This window comes from Saccostrea cucullata, unplaced genomic scaffold, assembly GCF_032062105.1.
Source record: "Saccostrea cucullata isolate Sc308-1 unplaced genomic scaffold, CSIRO_AGI_Scuc_v1 ctg249, whole genome shotgun sequence".
Taxonomy (NCBI): domain Eukaryota; kingdom Metazoa; phylum Mollusca; class Bivalvia; order Ostreida; family Ostreidae; genus Saccostrea; species Saccostrea cuccullata.
The window spans coordinates 201782-222800 of record NW_026936117.1 but is presented as its reverse complement, the minus strand read 5'-3'; the positions used below and the strand labels follow the sequence as shown (position 1 = coordinate 222800).

The following is a 21019-nucleotide window of genomic DNA, read 5'->3' as shown; positions in this document are numbered from 1 at the left end:
GGGGCAATCATCGAACCTGAATAATAAATTTCAATCTATGAATACATCTTTGAGAGAAAATTCATATTTGCGTATGATCTATTTAATCATAAAATTAAGATTTTAAAAAATTCTCTATGTACAATATATTTACAAGAAAGTCTATTTCAGTTTGACCTTTCTATATAGCTTTACTCATTTTAACAGAGCAATAGGGATGTTCTCGTTCAAGCAATCAAACGTTCACTTATTGTTTGGATTTCTCAAACATCACAGTGGTATATTTCTAATTTCTCTTAATACTTTGTGCAGAGATTATGATTTTATTTTTGACCTTCCTCTCACAAGGTCATTCAGAACTTGTCAGATATAAACCTCCATTGATTTCTTGAATCTATTTTTGGAGCCCATTATGATTTTGAAGGCGACGACTTCCTGAGCCTTCATTTCTCCGTGGGTCACAAACAGGACCGATTCTGCCATCCCATCCCACATATCGAGTCCCTGGGGCCGCTTAAGCTTCATACAAGGCGTTAAAATATGGCAGAGGAATTCCCCGGAAATCGAGAACATCGACACTCGATTGTTGTAGTAATCTGCTACGTATATGTTCTCCTCAAAATCTGACGTGATTCCATACGGGAAACGAAACTGTCCCGAATCTTGTCCGTAAGATCCGAATTTGTGAAGAAAGTTCCCATCGGAATCAAACACATTCACACAGTGCTTTCCAGAATCACAGACAAGTATTTTGTCCTTACACGTGACCTCAACATATCGAGGTTCTTCAAAAGTTATTGGGACATCCGGTTCCTGTCCCAGGCCTTTCAAAACCTCCCCGTCTTGATCAAGTATGTACACAGAGTCGGTATTGACGTCACTGACGACTATTCTACCCTTTCTATCGGTTGCTACCCCTGATGGTTTCACTAGCAGGTGACCGGCTATATCTTTAATATATTCTCCTTTTGCATCAAATATCGCCAGAGAGCCTGGTTTTTGTAGGGACACAACTAAGTTACCGTTCGGTAAAACAGCGGTTGCCCAAGGTTCGGAACCGGGTCCAGTGTTGATTTCATGGACAACACGCCCACTCATATGGAAAAGTGTCACCCTACAGTTAATGATATCCGTTACTATTATGGATCCGGAACTGAAGTGCGAAAGAGAGGTAGCATTTCTGAATTGTCCTTTTCCGGTTCCCCTTTTGCCTATGATGTTGTGGAGACTTATATTAACTCCGTCGGTCCCACCTGTACCGGAACATGAAGAATAACTCCGTTCTCTTTGAAAACTGTGTCTGAATCCTGTAAAAATCCAATAAAACAATTTTGCATAGTTTTATATATATTATTTTATCGTTTTTAAAAAAGGAAGGTTAATTTTTCTGTTATTTCTATTCGTTTTTTTACCTCGTTTAAAGTTCTCACAAATGGCGGGTGAGTAGCATACATCTGTAGGACATCTTCTGGTAGATTTTTTTCTGTGATTATTTGGACTTCCGGCTCTAAGAAAATCGGGACTTCCGGGCAAGAGTTCTGACAGGTTCTCAGAAGTAAATGATATCCTTCGCCCACCTGTCATGTATAACATTTTTGCCATCTTTATTGTATAACCATTCTTGACACAATTCAACTACCGGTAAGTAAACGAGTTGAAAATAAAAAAAAAATAACAAAAGGCCCAGGGGCCACAGCACAATGGCTAGAAAAAAAAGCAGAAATTACTTTAGTATTGAAAAGCTTGAATGCATAAGTGGTCCCAATCTATCCCTAAAAGGGAGAGGGCGTATGATTTGCAACAAGACTGAATCTACACTATCTTACTATTTAGGATGCTTACATATTTATTTGACTAACTGTAACTTTTTTCTTTCAAGTTTGATCTTTTATTGTGAACCTACCCAACTCCCAGACGCCATGATTTGTAAAAAAAAACATGGCTTAGTCGTTCTTGAGAAGAGTTTTAAAGATTTTTTTCTTTTGTGAAATGTCGACTGTCCCTTGAGGCCCAACCGTATTCCCCGGGGTTGTGATTTGAACAAACTTGAATCTAAACTACCTGATAATGCTTTCATATAAATATAAAAATTCATTGCTTTATTAATCTTGAGAAAAAGTTTTTAAAGATTTTTCCAATATATTCCGATGTAAAAATGTTATCATCGATTGTGGTCCCACCATACACCTGGGGGTCATGATTTGAAAAACTTGAATCTTTACTACCTGACAATGATTCCACACGAATTTCATCTTTCCTAGCCTATTGGTTCTTGAGAAGATTTTTCTATGATGCCATTATTTTTCCCTATTTCGTAGTGGAGCCACCAAATTTGTCTCCCCTTGGTTTAACCCACTTTTACACAAAAATTCCAAACTTTTACTTTGGAGTGTGTGGCATGAGCAGCCATGTTTTGTAAGCACGTCTTGTTTAAATTTAGAATTTAAATTATACTGACTATCACAAAATTATACTATTCTTATTTATCAATAATATTAAATAAATGCAAATGAGAAAGAATTTTTATGAAACTTCTATTTTGCAAAAACCTTCAATATTCCCATTACAAAAAGGACCCGACTGAGATGGCGATGTAAAATGCCTACCTAACAAAATCATGAAAATGTTATTGACAAAATCCGTACTCCCAATATACACTCAGGCTCCTGAGTTTTTAATTATTTGTTTTTTTTGAAAATTCTTCTTGAACAATGTGTTCAAATGACTCCCCTCTCCCATTTCATCGTTTTAATTTCATCGTCATTTAAATCACTGCCAATGAAGGGCAAACAAAAGAATATAGGCTATCAATTTAATATAAAACATGTCGTACCTAGAAGTTTGTTACTGGATTGGCGAGAGTCGGCCCTAGGGACACCTGCCGGATAAAGACTGCACGTGGAAACTTTTCTCGAGGAAAAACTCTCGTATCCGCTGTCACTCTCACACTGGTCTTTATCCGTAATAAAAATATCAAAGGGAAATAAAATGTTGAGGGTTGATGATAAAATATCTATAATATTATCTAAAATAATATCTACAATGTTGGTTCTTTATTATATCTAAAATTGGGGATCTTATTTAAGAATTTAGAATTCAATCCTAATTAGGTTGATACACATTTCAACTTCGGGTAAATTTCTTTTTGAAAAAAAAAAGAGAAAAAAAGTTGAATTCCACTGTTTTGGAGTAGAACATCATAGTTTCTCCCTAAATGTACCTGAGTTGAGAGAAGGATGTAGGTGATTGGTGTCGATTTCAGGGGGCGGGGTTAAATCACCTGCATCTTTAACTTTGTCGATCTCTGTTTCCACAGTGAACACTGGGTTGGTCTCAGATATCGATCGAAAACGAGTGGATTTCTCTAAAAACAAAAAAATTATATTTTTTATTGAAATTGTCATATGTGCAAAAATATATAGACCTTTTCAAATATGCACAACTAGCTAGATGAAAGCAAAACCTGACTTAAAAAAACTTATATCGTAAATTTATGTGTAGTGCTGATTAACATTTATATGTCTCACATCCCCAAATAATAACATTTAGGATAAAACATTAAGGTGGGTTCAGATACCATGTGGGAGTAAGCATTCCCATTAAGACTGGTCCCACCCACCTCAATTGTTCAATTGAATGGGTAATAAAAAGAACATCTAGTTAGATAAAGGTGCTTACCAATTTGTGTTAATGTTGTCATCAACATTCGACTTAACGAAAGCAAACAAGTTCATAGTATAAATCGTATGCAAGATTTCGATTTTAACGAGATATTATTACACAAGTAACATAAACTAGTTTGTCAACAACTTGTCTTGATATTGAAATACTTCTTACGTATCGAATCAACTGGATGGAATTAACACAGTCAGGTGCTATGGCATTTTTATATCAAGATAAGTGGGATATATGGGCAGCGGAAAGTTCAAAAAACCATCAAAATGAGAAAACATGACAGACAATTATTTTAATTTCAATGACCATAAAAACATATAATATACAATGCATAATCAACAGACCATTTCGCAGAACAAACACAAATTAAAGCAAAACCAACGACCACGTACGTAACAAACATATATGAATGCAAAACGAACGATCATCTTTGCAGAAGAAACGTTCATAAAAACGCGACAAACGAAACAAGAGGAACTGTGAGCAATGAGCTCACTAAATGATACCTCCCACTTCCCATATGAATATAATGGCAGTATCCATGTTTTGCTATGGGGAACCCAAAATATGTGTCGGATGAAAAAGTAAAATAGGAGGTGCACAATGGCCATATGTAATAAAGATTCTGTAAAAGTTTCATCAAATTTCATATTCAGTGGTATGAAAGGATTTGGAGATGGGTACCCCATAGCGTAACAGACGGACGGACATACCGATTACTATATACCCTCCCGCTTTTCAAGCGGGGGGATTAAAAAAAGAGGCCCATGGGCCACATCGCTCACCTGAGCACATTGGCTGGGAAATAAAGCAGGAATCACTTCAGTATTGAGAAGTTTACATGGGGGGGGGGGGGGTTCTGGAATTTCAAACTACCAACTACCTGATGATGCTTCCATACTACAAATGCCTTTGCTGTTTTTGAGCATATGATTTTTTCCCTATTTATTCATTTGACCCCCCCCCCCCCCGATTGTGGCCCAGCCCTACCCATGGGAGCCCTCATTTGAACCCGTATGACTTTGTACTACCTGAATGTCTCTATATCAAAATGATTAAACATGGCTTTTCTGTTCTTGGGAAAACAATTTTCCTTGATATTTCTAGGCAAAAGTTTGATCCCCAATTGTGGCTCACCCTACCCAACCCCTGCTTCCCATTCATGACTTGAACAAACTTGAATCAACACTACGTGAGGATGCTTACATAAAGATATGACCAATCATGGCTTTGTAGTTCTTTAAAAGAAGAGTTAAAAAAAAATTTCTGATGTATTCATTTCTATAGAAAACTTTACTCGTCCATTGTGGCCCCGCCCTACCCCTTGGGGTCATGATTTGAACAATCTTGAATCCACTGGTATACTGGCATACTACCTGTTTCATCTTTCCTGGCCCAGTGGTTCTTGAGAAGATTTTCAAAGATTTTTCCTATACATTCCTATGTAAATCTTTGATCGTCAGTTGTGGCCGGGTCCTACCCCCGGGAGTCATGATTTGAACAAAATTGAAACAGAATCTATACTACCTGATGATGCTTCCGTATAAGTTTCATTTTTACTGGCCCAGTGGTTCTGGAGAAGAAGATTTAAAAAAAAAAATCCTATATATTCCTATGTTTAACTTTGATCAGCCATTGTGGCCGTGCCCTACCCCCAGGATGATGATTTGAACAAAATTGAATCTACACTACCTGAGGATGCTTCCACATAAGTTTTATCTTTCCTGGCCCGGTGGTTCTGGAGAAGAAGATTTTTAAAAGATGCCATTAATTTTTTATTAATTCATAATTATCTCCCCTTGGAAGAGGGCTTGGCCCTTTGTTTGAACAAACTTGAATCCCCTTCACAGAAGGATACTTTGTGGCAAGTTTGTTGAAATTGGCCCAGTGGTTCTTGAGAAGAAGATGAAAATGTGAAAAGTTTACGACGACGACAACGACAACGACTACATCGACAGACAACGGACAAATGATCAGCCTTTGGCTCAAGTGAGCTAAAAATAACAAACGGGCAAGCGGTAAATCTAGTCTTCACGACTCCCGACGGTTGTGGATTTTTTTTTTGGGGGGGGGGGGGGGGGGGGGTTTTTTTTTTTGTGGGTTTGGTTAACACATTTTCTAGGTTTAAATGAATTCACTAATATGTAAAAAAAAAAAAAAAAATCAACAAATTTGCGTATTTATTAAAGGAATGTTTTTAAGTTTAGTGTGAATTATTGGTGTGTAAATCACACTGACTTGTCACGTAGGCATATTTCATGAAGCGCACGATTCCTTATATTTATATTTAACATGTTTGTAAGCACCAATACGGTGGTATATTTAGGACACGCAATTATTTTTTTTTTAAATACCAGAAAAAAAATTATCTTGTTTTCAAAACGAAAATTATCTTGAAAACGACTTATTATCTTGTGATAAAAGATAATAAGACTTTTCGTTTTCACAAGATAATAAGTCGTTTTCACAAGATAATATCTCGTTTTCACAAGATAATATCTCGTTTTCACAAGATAATAAGTCGTTTTCACAAGATAATATCTCGTTTTCACAAGATAATATGTCGTTTTCACAAGATAATATCTCGTTTTCACAAGATAATATGTCGTTTTCACAAGATAATATCTCGTTTTCACAAGATATTATGTCTTTTTCACAAGATAATTATGTCGTTTTCACAAGATAATTTTTTCTGGTATTTAAAAAAAAATAATTGCGTGTCCTAAATATACCACCGTACACCAAAAAATTCTCAAAATTTAAATTTCTCACGTTAGCTTGAAATTCTCCGTGTATATTTCTACACGTGAGAGTACACGAATGTGGGTTTCAAATAAATTTCACAGTTGGCTTACTAGAAAAACACAGCGAATGTAAATATTACTGAATATTTCCATTTCTATTTGTTTTCTCTGTGATAATTCTTTGCAAGTAAGTGGAATCGATTTCTTGATAATTCTATCGGAATGTAAATTAGGTAAATCGATAGGTCAAGAGCTAAGGATGCCTAATATGTATATATTTCCATTTCTAATTTTTTTCTCTGTGATATACTCTTTGAAAGTTGTCGGAATTTATTTCTTAATAATTCTGCCGGAATGTAAATTAGGCAGGTCGATAGATCAGAAGTTAAGAAGGCCTAAAATGCATGTAAATCTCGTGCGCATCTGTCTCTGTGTCTGACGCTAAGGAGGCAAAATGTGCATGTAAATCTCGTGCGGCTGCCTAGGTGTTTGACGTCATTGGGCGAGGATTACTGAAATTGGCATGGAAATCCTCGTGTAATTTAAGTCTATGTCTACAATTTTAAAGTCTAAATCTACCATTTTATTTCACAATGAAATGAAAATATAAGGAATCACTGTCTAGTTAGGAGAGTATGCCAGGGACATCAACAATAGTGGGAAACATGGGATAATTTTAGCATAACGGGCTTCGCCCGTTATGCAAATTATCCCATGTTTCCCATATGTATATATACTCTCCAAACTAGACAGTGATTCCTTAAATATCTCGTGCTGCTGTCTTTGTGTTTGACGTCAGTGGGCGAGGACTATTAAAATTGGCATGGGTGTTCTCGTGTAATTTAAATCAATGTCTACATTTTTTAAAGTCTAAATCTACAATTTTATTTCACAATGAAATGGAAATATAAGGAATCAATGTCTTAGTTAGTATAGTATGCCAGGGACATCAACGATATTGGGAAACATGGGATAATTTATGCATGAGGGGCTTCGCCTCCTGTAATTTCAAATTATTAGTCTACATTTTTAAAATCTAATTCTACAATTTTATTTCACAATGAAATGGAAATACAAGGAAGCTCTGTCTAGTTGGTATAGTTTTGTGATGTTACCTATTTTCTATAGTATCCTAATTTCGATATGCTACTGTTTTTAACAAGAAATTGAAAACCCTTTCATCATTTTTCGGAACTCTTATCCCAAAATTAGCATCAGATGTAAAGAGTTTTAAAAAGCCAAACCGATAATGTCATTTAATTTAGAGAAGTAAGATTCTATTTATCTCTTTATCTATTCAAATCACGTCATTCTCTCATAGGGCAAAAAATCAAGTTAAAACCATATCTCCTAAGCCTGAAAACAATATCTAATCACCCTATGTTATCGTCTGTTAAAAAGCTCTGTGTTACGGCCTATAGATAAATAAACCCCACTTTGGGCAAACTTCCGCTTAAAAAAAAAAAATAAAGTAAGGAAGGTCGTTTCAGGTTTTTTATTTGAAATTTCAGTATTTAATTTAATCAATATTTTATTACGTAAGTAAGATTACATAATTGGATTGTACATCAGGCATGGCCTATATAAGTCCTCTCCAAGGTCAAGGTTACAAATGTTAAGAATTGACAATGATTTACAATGATGAAAAAATTTCCTCATAAGTTACATTAATTTCTTTTGTTATCTAAGGTGGGAAAAGGAAAAGAAAAAAATGAATCGAATTAAATTATACAGAAGCGTTATTACTAAGTACGTATACATGGTATACTCGCTATACAATAAAATGACAAAAAAATAAAGAAGTGCAAACAAAAAGCAAAACAGAATAAGTAAACAAATAAAGTGCAAAGAACAAATATGTAAAGAAAAATACAAAACAGAAGGAAATAGTGACATTAAAAAATAAATAAATTTTGATCAAGCAATAACACTGAGTAAAGAAAAAAATTAATAAATTGCAAAGACAAATTTCCATGGAGAAATACTACATATACTGAGACTTGAAGTAAATAGAAATATGAGAAATATCTGGATTTATTATTTTTTTTTACTTAATTACAAAATACTATCAAAATCCTTTTGAAGACTTGATGTACAGTTGGACTGCTTCAAAAATTGAACATTTTATTTTATAAGGTAATTGCCTATCACCAAATAGCAAAGTATTCAAAATTTGATCAGGAGACATAATTTCTAATTCTATTACACTCTGAAGACTTTCAAAAAGTATCATTCTCTGATTATTATATGCAGGGCATCCTAAGAAAAAATGATAATTATCCTGGTTCAGATGTCCACATTTAGTACAAGATGCTATTTCACTTAGATACTGATTATACAGATGAGCATTTAAATTACTAGATTCATTTCTTAATTGACAATGTATAATGTTTTCCTTGCGATTGCCATAATGATAGACCTTGACATCCTTTATCCTATCTGCAGTAGGTTTTCTTTAAGACATTCTTAAAACATGAATAAGATTCAATACATTTTGTTTCTAATGGTAAATTGTTCCATAATTGAATAGTAGAAGGCAAAAAACTGTTGAAATATGAGACTGTCCTTGCTTGAGGTATGACAAAAATAAAATTATTAATATTTCTAAGATTGTAACCATGATTTGGTGGCATAAAATGTAGGACCATTTCTTGTAAATAGAGAGGGGCTATACCATAAACAGTTTTATAGAATAACAAGAGTTTTTGTCTTTCCCTTCTCTTATTTAGTGGTTCCCAACCTAATTCTAAATACAAAGCATTTCTTGATGAATTTTTCCTAAGTCCTGTTATTATTCGGGCAGCTTCTACTTGAATATTTTCTAAAAGATTTGAAAGTTCTTGTGAACAATTATCCCAAACAATGCTACCATATTCTAAAATGGGTCAAATAAAAGCAAAATAGACTTTTACCAAAGCACTTCTATCTAACAAATGTTTCAACATTCTTAGAAGATTTAGCCGAGAACAAGCTTTTTCGTATAAATTATTTAAATGAGATAACCATTTGGCATCACTTTGGAAAAGAAGTCCAAGATGACAATGTGTTCTAGATTCACCAATAATGCTACCATTACAGCCAAAATGTACTGGGAGATGGTTATTTGAACTTCTTGTAAAATTTCGGTATCTTTCTGTTTTAAGTTTTGTTTCTTTTTTTTATTGTTCGTTTCCTTGTAGATATTTTCCATCAAAAGGGGAAATTACAAGAATTATTATAGTTGAAAGGCTTTGGATAATGCTTTCCATGCAGACAGTGGCTCCTGACTTGAAATTTCAATTTTATAAAATTTCAACCACAAAAAAACAAGTTAATTGATGCAAAGCATCAAATCGGCCGCTAACATATTTAACTTGTCAAAAAAAAAAAAAAAAAAAATTGTCAAAAAAAGAACTTTCACAATTCAAAGCATTCATGCAAGAAAAGAACAGGATATTCAAAGCTGAAATAGTGATCATTATACCCCCCGCTTGAAAAGTGGGAGGGTATATAGTAATCGGTATTTCCGTCCGTCCGCCTTACAAAAGTTTCGCCCAATACTTATATATATATTATATATTAACTTATTTGAAATAAAAATTAGCGTATATTTTTATTTCCTTTACGAACTTGGGTTATCTTTGCCCAAATTATTGTGCCAGGAACAATGTTTATTTAGTCTGAATTAATTTTTGATTTGATTGTAATGTTTTTATTAATGACTTAGTGTTTGCACTATAAATAATTAGATGACTAATATCAATGTTAATTGGGGGGATACACCCGTGTTGTTTTTACGAATGGTTTGTTCCCGTTTTGGACACATTTGAATTACAGGTAATTAAAAAATGTGTGAAAAACGGGAGCTTGACCAGGTGAAATAATTACTTAATTGCTATGATCTATACTATACTTAGTATGTATGTGAAAGGTGAACTTATAGTGAAAAAATAAGAGAATAAATACACAGTTAATGTATTTGGTATTTATTCACTGAGTATAATTAATCTCTATTTTCTTTATTATTCGTTATATCTTAAATTCATTAAGAATTTTATTGAAAAGTATGCTTTTTTTCTTCAAATTGGACTTGATTAATAAATAATATTGACTTAATATTAAAAATTTATTCAATAAAATAAACTATTTTCCCATAAATATCTATAGAATTTTAATAAAATGCTTATAAAATTGTATTAAACCTCTGACGAATACATTAAGCTAAATCGGGTATTCAAGGTAAATTCAAACCAGAAATCAGACTATAATTGCTATCAAAACACACTTCACACCTATTGTTCTATACCTAATTATCAAATGTGTGCAAAACGGGAACACACCTTACGAATATTGGGCTATGTTTTGACAACAATTAAGTATGACCCTATGTGACAATATGCGTAATCGTCTGAATGGTGAATGCTGAATGGAATTCATTATATTATATTCTACATAAAATTTGGGCGAACGGACCCTGTTCGAACGAGAAATTGGGCGAACAAGAAATTGGGCGAACGGGATATCGGGCGAACAATTTTTAGGGCGAACGAACATGGAACCGTCTGCACGTCCGTCCGTCCGTCTGTTACGCTTTGGGGTACCCATCTCTTATCCGCAACTCCTCTCATACCACTGAAGGAAATTTAATTAAACTTTCACAGAATCTTCATTACATATTGCCATTGTGCACCTCCTATTTTACTTTTTGCTCTGACATATATTTTGGATTTTCCAGAGCAAAACATGGACACTGCCATTATATTCATATGGGAGGCGGGGGGTATCATTTAGTGAGCTCATTGCTCACAGTACCTCTAGTTTTTTTTTTTAATTTCAGGTCGTCTTCAAAGCAAAATAAATAGATAAATATTTTTTAAAATTTGATAGAAATTTTAGTATCATGCCTGCTGTTCAATCCAAATTATATTTCAAACTAGAAATTTTAGTGCATTTGCTCATCCAATGGATATATCGATGTAAAAAAGTCTATGATGAATATGCATGGGCGTCGGATGCAAATCGAAAGTGGGTCGGGGGGTGGGGGTGGGCTAATTGAAAGTGGGGGTGGGAGGCTTAACCAACAAAAAATGGTAAAGCCTGTTTTCAATGCCTATATAATGTATATATTTGCAAAAAAGTGGGGGGAGCTAACCCCCCCCCCCCCCGTTCTGACGCCTATGATATGAGAAATTATTGTCATCAAAATGAAGATGTATGCCTTTCAAGATATACCACGTGCTGATACCCTGGTTATTTGTCACGTAATGCCTATATGGTTTCTACAGAGTAGGCTATGCTGCATGGTGCGGTGAAAAATGTATAAAAATAATCTTTGTGTCATTCGCAGCTGTAACATTTTCAAACAAGTTTTTACTAGTGGAGCAACTTTTCAATTTTTTATTCACCATGCACATTTACCACGTGCAAGTCATTATTATTATCCGGAAAATCATAACGATTTCCTTTCATATCTTACACACTCCCTGGATGGGGAGTACCTATTGTAAACTCTTTTTATTTAACCATAAATTATCAATTATCTGATGCCAAATGATAATGAAATTGAAACAAAATAACAATAATTAAAACTTAATTTAAAGCAAGTTTTTAAAATATTTTAGTCATGATTTTATACATGTTATCATTTGAAAATTATTTGACGAAACTAATAAAACTAGAGGTACTGTGAGCGATGAGCTCACTAAATGATACCCCCCGCCTCCCACATGGTTATAACTGGTGAAAAAGTCCATGTTTTCCTGTGGCCGGGAAACCCAAAATATGTGTCGGATCAAAAGGTGAAATAGGAGGTGCACAATGGCAATATGTAATAAAGATTCTGTGAAAGTTTCATCAAAATTCATTCAGCGGTATGAGAGGAGTTGCGGATAAGAGATGGGTACCCCAAAGCGTAACAGACGGACGGACGGACGGACGGAATTAACGATTACTATATACCCTCCCGCTTTTCAAGCGGGGGGTATAATAATAACATCTCATTTCACCATGTGCACTTTCTAACACAACCACAAATAGATCGGCCGCTGCTGCGGCCGATAAAAAAAATGAATCTTTTAATGTCATGGTTAATTATGATTTATTTGTTGTTAAGATTATAGTTAAAAACAGAACAAAAACCCCCAAAAACCATAAAAAGGACAAAAAACAAATAAAATTCTCGCCTGCCAAAAAGTGGTGAATCTAGTACTCTGTTATAAATGCGAAAACCACTGAAAAAAACATACACTGATGTTTTCGTAGAATTGCGATTAAATACAACAAATGGAGGTATATATTATATTTAAAAAAAAATAAAAGAATTAAAGTTCTTACCTCTTAATAGTTTCATTTAAGTCTAGAAAATGTGTCAGAGAAGTTTGAAGAATTTCTGTGCATCGACAAAACGAAATCACCAAAAAACCAAAATCCGGGACCGTCGGGAGCCGGGAGTCGGGATTACTACATTTACCACTTGCACCTTTGTAATTTTTTTTTTGTCGTTTGTCGCGTTTTTATGTACTTTTGTTCTGCAAAGATGATCGTTCGTTTTGCATTCATATGTTTGTTAAGTACCTGGTCGTTAATTTTGCTTTAATGCATGTTTGGTCTGCGAAAAAGGTCTGTTGATCATGCATTGTATATCATTTGTTAATTTTTCATGGTCATTGGAATTAAAATAATTGTTTGATTTCTCATGGTAATTTATGCCCTTTCCGATGACCATGGGGATATATCGTGTTAATAAAGAATAAGCGAACTTGAATGTGTTCATTGACAAAAATCAAGGATATATCTAAATTTCAAATGAAGGTCATGACATTTCAAATTAATTCTGTTTCATAAGAATAAAAAAAAAACAAAAAAACAGTGGTGTAAGAAAGGGGCATAATACGCATAATAATGGGAATTCGAACAAATTTTTTGAAGACTTGGTCTCCAAAGATCTCAGAGACATCGTAAACAAAAAAATGCACAGCCCAAGAGTACATGTACTTGTGTGCTAATTTGGAAAAAAGAATTATAGGCCTATATAGATTAATCAATCATAAGATATGAAAATTTGCGAGTTTCTTTTTATTGGGGATACAATCTTCTATTATTTCAAAACTTATCGAGAGAAATATCAGTTGTATGAAGTGTTTAACAGACACTGAATTTTAGTATTTAATTTATATATATGAACAAGAGGCCCAAAGGCCACATCGCTCACCTGAGCACATGGGCTACTTAAACTAGAACTGTCCAAAAGGGACAGATACCCCCCGCATGGTTTTTTTTAGATAAGGTGCCTATTCACAAATTAATATGTTATGGATCTAAGAAGTGTTCACAATTTTCTTACAAAAAATAACAGTGAAAATACAATTACTCATTATACTTTTTAATGAATGAAACAAAGGTGCAACCAAATAAAACACCAATACTAATACATTGTAATTCCATTGTAACATTTTTATTTCATAGAAAAAATAAATTGCAACTATGTGTCATAACACTCTGCAAACTGATTGTTAAAAAAAATCATATTAAACAAAATCAAATTAAACTTGATAACTTCATATCAAATTCATTTTGAAAATAAAGAGCTGGTCCAGTAATTAAGTGCTTTGACAGACAATAAATTACAATTAAGTGGATTAGAGAAGAGAGATCTTTACATTCTTGTGCCAAATTCCCAGGAAATATAGATAACACATGTTTGATAAGAGATGCCTTGACAACTTCCCACACCAAACTCATTAATATATCTTTAACTGGATGCATGTCCAGTCATTACTCCCAAGAGACAAATGAATGTACATTATCTTCTGTGTAATGTAAAAACTGTTTTTTTTTTGTTTTTTTTTTTAAACACTTGATGATGTTTCTTTTTGTTAGATTTAATGAGTAGTTTTAAGCTGTAGTTCACATTTTTGTACAGATATTCTAGATTCTATGAACCTGTAAAATGCAGAAAAATTAAAAAATAAAATTGAAAATTCCAGGTGCACACGATCATATGATGAATAATATGTGTACAAATTTTCAGATAAATCCTTGCAATAGTTTCCGAGAAACGGTCTGCACAAAACACAAAATAAAAATTAAAAAACACACCTGTAAAATGCAAAATAATCATCCAATCAACATGAAAATAGCAGGTGCACACCTTCATATGGTGAATAATATGTGTACAAATTTTCAGACAAATCCTTCCAATAGTTTCTGAGAAACGGTCCAGACAAAATCTCATCTACAGACAGACGGACGGACATACGGATATGGTGATTGCAATATACCCCCCCCCCCAAAAAAAAAAACTTCGTTTGCGGAGGGTATAAAAATATAAATTAACTTAGTATTGAAAAGCTTACTTGTTGGGGGAGGGGGTATTTGAATTTTCTATTACTTGAGAATGTCACTTCATGGATATCAATACAGCATACATGTATAATTTTGCCATACTTGAAAAGAAGATTTTTAGAAATTTATATTTTTTTTTTTACATTTATGTATTAATTGATCTCCCATTGTGACCCCTTGCTCCCCCCTGGCATTATTTGAATGAATTTTTAATTAAAATCTTCACTACTTGCAGATGCTTATATGTCAATTCGACTAAGCAAAACTTTTCTGTTCTGGAGAAATTTTTTCTATATATTTTTTTGCAAAACTTTGATCCCTCATTGTGGCAACACTCTAACCCCGGGGGTCATGATTTGAACAAACTTGAATCTACATTACCTGAGGATGCTTCCACATGCGTTTAATCTTTCCTGGCCCAATGGTTCTGAAGAAGATTCTTAAAAGGTTTTTCCTACTTATCTTTATGTAAAACTTTGATCAGCCATCGTGGCCCCACCTTGCCCCCGGGGGTCATGGTTTGAACAAATTTTAATGTACACTACCTGAGGATGCTTCCAAATGAGTTTCATCTTTCCTGGCTCAATGGTTGTGGAGAAGAAGATTTTAAAAAGATTTTTCCTATATATTCCTATGTTAAACTTTGATCAGCCATTGTGGCCCCGCCCTACCCCCGGGGGTCATGATTTGAATAAACTTGAATCTACAGCTCAACGCACTTTTTAAGCTCACATCGTTTTTCACACAAATTAAGGTCACATTCCTCTTGTTTTAAAACCAACATTATCGAAATTCAGTTCGGCGACATAACTCTGAATTGTATTATATATAATGTCAAGGATAAATGTCCTTAAACATATTATTATCTTTAGTTTCAAACGTGCCTGTTTTAAAGGGTAATGTGTCAGTAAATGATACGATGTGACAACTATATGAATCTACCATAGGTATATACAAGTTGAATAAAACGAGCTTTCTTTGAAAGCATTTAATTGAATCTTTTTTAGATACGCTTCTTAAAGTGAGTATTTTTCTAAATATTTTTGTACATTTACCATGCTCATCTTGGTTTTGCCGAAATGTACCTGCGAAAATGGACAACACTGCAGAAAGAAAACATGCCAATAAGTAGAATAATGAAGTATTGTTTATCTTTTTAAATAGCAATTTCTTTCTATTGAAAGGGAAACTCTTTTACATTTACGGTTTGAAACTTTGAAATTTTGCAGTGGGATGGATCTTTCATGATTCTAGAGTTTAGAAAATAACTCTGAAAAATGTCTGCTTTTTTACATAGAAAGCAGTCAAACAGATGGGAAATACTGTTATCATCGTGTGCTATAGTGTCAGAATGTACAGAAAAATACATGTAACGGGAACAATATTGTGCCTATGCCTAATTTTCTGCAAAAAGCTACTGCTTTCACAAAAACGGATAATACGACGGCTGCAATTGGAAAGAAACGTTAAACAATCATTTGGGAATAGTTGTAATTTATCAACTAAGAATATATAAAAGTCCTACCAGTTATGAGGTGTGAATTATGTTTTTAATAAGTGAAATGAAATTTGAATAATGTAAACAATCACTTTTAAAGTATATTTTGTTGCCTCAATACACAATATTGTGTTATAAAAATGTGATCTTCATTTGTGTGAAAAACCATGTGAGCTTAAAAAGTGCGTTGAGCTGTACACTACCATGCACAGGATGCTTACACATGAGTTTCATCTTTCCTGGCCCAATGGTTCTGGAGAAAAAGATTTTTAAAAGATTTTTCCAATATAATTCCTATGTAAAGCTTGGATCAGCCATTATGGCCCCGCCCTACCCCCGGGGGTCATGCATGATTTTAACAAATTTGACTCTACACTACCTCAGGATTCTTCCACATGAGTTTCATCTTTCCTGGCCCAATGGTTCTAGAGAAGAAGATTTTTAAAAGTTTCAAGTTTCAAGTTTTTATTTAAGACAAAGACCCCAACTGGGGTATATGAATGCAAATAATACAAGATTTCTACATATAAACAAGAATGCATGAAAGAATGAGTGTCACTAATGTTATTTACAATTCACATTCAGATAATAAAGTATAGAAGGCCTCTGCTTATACAAAATAAAACTATATGTATTATAACATTATTATCTCCCCTTGGAAGAGGGCTTGGCCTTTCATTCGAACAACCTTGAATCCCCTTTAGCCAAGGATACTTTGTGGCAAGTTTGGTTAAATTTGGCCCAGTGCTTCTTGAGAAGAAGATGAAAATGTGAAAAGTTCACAACTACAACGACGACGACAACGACGACAGACAACGGACACATTTTGATCAGAAAAGCTCACTTGAGCAGTTTCTGGGTCTTCTCTCCATGAATTTTAAATGCGTTATCAGTGTATTTTTAACCGTAAACTTCATTCCAGTTGTTTAAACATGGAGAGACGACACAGAAATACCAAAATTTACACTTTTCCATTTATTTTCTGGTAGAAAATTGGCAGTGTAATTGAATAGGGCCTTGGCTTTGAATAATGATTTAAATAGTAGTTATGTATAGTTTCCCGCGAAAGCTACATTGGTTTGTCGCTGGATTCGAGCCGTATCAAAGCAGCATTTAAGGTTCGAAAACAGTGATTTTTTTTTAACTTTCTTGAACTTACAAACAAATATTCTATTGTTTATTGTTTACATATTGATTAGTCAGATATTTGAAAATCTGTTGTAGCCCCTAACCCCCTTGGAATCGTTTAGCATTATTATTTTGTTGTTTTTTTTACAATCTTGAATAATAGCTAGCTAATCGACACTTGCCAAATAAAATTTCATGCTATTGTCATTTTGATTCTAGATCAAACTTTGGAATGATATATATAAAATCATATTGCCCATTTTATTGTTCCAGGGGACGCTATGATGTCTGTTTTTATTAAATTTCACTGGTCCTGCATGATTTGTGACATGTTTTGTAAGTAATGGACAAAGAGAATATGGTTCATACACAACTGGATTATTGTTTTTTAGATAACACCATGTATTTATTTACCTGTTCCAAATTAAACTTTTTCGATATTCTTATCTGTTTTAATCAATTCTTGAACGTATCAATAAATCAAGTATTTATTTGTGATTTTGTATACATGAAGATTAACTTCGTGACTACAGTTAAGTGCGCTTCGGTCATCTTCAAATGTGATCTATTTACTTTTTCAGATAAAGCTGATCCGAAGGTATCTGGATCCGTTTAACCGGTCACCTAATTTTAGAATAAAAACTTAATATCAACAGTTGCCGACACAGAAGATAAAAAAAATACTAAAAACTAGAGGTACTGTGAGCAATGAGCTCACTAAATGATACCCCCCGCCTCCAATGTGAATATAATGGCAGTGTCCATGTTTTGCTCTGGAAAATCCAAAATATATGTCAGATCAAAAAAGTAAATTAGGAGGTGCACAATGGCAATATGTAATGAAGATTCTGTGAAAGTTTCATTAAATTTCCTTCAGTGGTATGAGAGGAGTTGCGGATAAGAGATGGGTACCCCAAAGCGTAACAGACGGACGGACGGACGTACAGACGGACGGAAATACCGATTACTATATACCCTCCCGCTTTTCAAGCGGGGGGTATAATAAATCACTTTAATTGAATAGATATATTATGTTTACGCATAACCCCCCCCCCCGCACACTTTTTTGCAAAGATATACATAACATAGGCATTGAAAATCGGGGTTTACCATTTTATTGTTGGTTAAGCCCCCCCCCCCTTTCAATTAGCCCCCCCCCCCCACTTTCAATTTGCTTCCGACGCCTAGTTACGTTAAGAAGGAAGACCTGCCCCAATTACCCAGGTATATACTGCAATCTTTTATGCGTCCGTAATCAAAGTTTCGTGGGTATATAGTTTTTGCCTTGTCCGTCTGTCTATCTGCCCGCAAACACTTTAACCTTTCCCCAAAAAGTTGAATGGATGGGGCTAAGACTTTCATATTCCACATGTGTATTCCTTGTGACAATAACTTTCTTAGGCTATCATCAAATTTGACCTCTTGGCCTTGACCTTGGAGTAAGACCCACTTTTATTTAAAAAAAACAAACCTTTGCCATTAGTTTTGAACAGTTGGTGCTAGGGCTTTCACACTTCACATGGGTATTTATTGTGATCATGCTATAGCTTTAATATTTCACAAGTGTATTCCTTGTGATGAGACCTTTCTTTTGATACCAACAATTTTGACCAGTCTCTAAACCGACGCATGCTTCTGACAAATGAGTTAATTGATTTGCAGGGCTTTCAACAAACTCGTTTAGCGTTTTGAAAATTCTTATGGTTGTGATGATGTTGTTTACTAACATAGCCTATCAATATAGACCCTATGTTACTGGCTGACAGAAGATGCTTGCTCCTCTAGGGGACCTGATCCCACCTCTGGTGTTTTGGGGGTCCGTGTATTACACATGTATTACTAATTCAATATATTTTTTGAAAACGTTTTATTTATTTCATTTATTTATCTATACAACATTTTTTTGTTTATTTAGTTTATATATAATTATTTTATTTATTTCTTCTTTTCCTTCTCTGTTTGTGTTTCAAATAATACGGTACAAAATTTAAATAAAAATTTTTGAAACGATTTTTAATTTTTTTAAAATGTATTATCAAGGGGTGTAGAATACTGGATTCATGATACTGAGTATCTTCACTCATGCAAATGACCACGTGACCTTAGGGGGTTAGATAAGGCCAAAAATGTTTATTTACTTTGTCTGGAAAATGCATGTGGTCACGGTTTCTTCTTTTCTTTCTTTCTTTCTTTTTATGATATGGACAAATAAAAGATTTTTATGTTTTCACCTTAAATTTTCGTTTCTTTATGCATATCAAGTAACAAGTTCTGCAAGTATCCCCCCATCAGTACTTTTTCAAATTTTTATTCATATTCAGTAAAAAAGAAAATACCCACAAGTACTTTGAATTGATCTAGCGGAGGAATCGTGACATATATTCCTCCCAACGTTTAATTTTATTCAAAATGATCCTAAGCTATAATAATAATCATAATAAAGTAAGTAGGAATAGATTTCAACATTACCACCACCGAAAAAGCGGACCTTTTCTACAAAAATAAAGCTATATATAATACTCATGTATACATTTTTAAAGTATGTTTTCGTTCATTCTAAGGCAAGATATTTAGCTCTTATGTCACATGAAAGAAATTTGTTTTGAAAATTTCAGGCTCACCTTAAATTAGTCATTTGAACCCGTTGTTTGTGAGAATCTAGTGGGTTTTTTTTTTTTTTTTGCCATGACAAAGACAATGATAACTATACTTACTTGGAAAGTGCTTGTCCATTTCATCTAACTAATAATCCTCAATGATTACGAAAATTAAAACAATTCGACTGATTACATGTCTATATATAGGAGTATATTGACGTGGTTCCGAGTGATAACGAACATGTGCTCTGAAATAAGGGAGATCGAGATAGTGAATAAGCCCACCCCTCCAAGTCACCGTGATGGTCAAAATGGGGTTGATAAATGATCAAAAAGAATTGATTTTACTTATCCCTCTATCTCACAATAAATTATTCCATAACAACAAAAAATACACATTTTAAGGCATCGGCTGAAATCTACTATGTGCAAAAAAAAAATAATAATAATAATAAAAATAAAAAAAAAAATTTAAAAAAAAATCCGGTTCAAGCAATTGCATTTTGTAAAACATGCCATGGTTTGATTGACTGATCCACATCATCATTGTAAGGCTATCCTTTTGTCATGTTGTGAATTTTGAATTTACCGGGTGGCAGTACATGCAAATTGTTACAACATGACAGATCAACTAAACCCCTGGTTGGTATACTATGTATATGACAGCTGCTATTGGGATTCCGGGGTTTCTTGTTTTTGCCCTGCTCGCCATTTATACTCATAAGATTTATGAGACTGATAACTGTATATTTCACCTTTTTTCATCTTTTTGGAAATTATATTGTCATATTTGTCTCCAGGTAGCATTGGACCCTACTACATGCTCATTATGACTTAATTAAATGCCGTTAATCTTCACTCAATCGATCGGATTTAAAATAAATGTATTCTCTTTATTTCATCGCAATAGTGACATAACTTCGGAAGATCCTCTTATGGCATGTCAAACGTTGCAATATTCGATCTTTTCCATTTGTATTCTATAATTTTTCATTTGCATTGTAAAATTTTCCATTTGTATTGCATATTTTTATTTGTATTCTATAATTTTTCATTTTGTATTGTGTAATATTTCA

General features: G+C 33.8%; 1 protein-coding gene across 1 annotated transcript; it reads right to left on the bottom strand.

Moving 5' to 3' along the window:
- Positions 1-169: 169 nt before the first annotated feature.
- On the bottom strand, positions 170-20177 carry LOC134244780 (tripartite motif-containing protein 3-like). Its single transcript, XM_062727021.1, has 5 exons — positions 20061-20177; positions 3200-3343; positions 2813-2932; positions 1392-1556; positions 170-1286 (listed from the first exon to the last, which is right to left on the bottom strand). Exons 1-5 carry the CDS (start codon positions 20077-20079, stop codon positions 343-345), a joined length of 1392 nt encoding a protein of 463 aa, XP_062583005.1. The 5' UTR covers positions 20080-20177; the 3' UTR covers positions 170-342.
- Between the last annotated feature and the right edge of the window lie 842 nt (positions 20178-21019).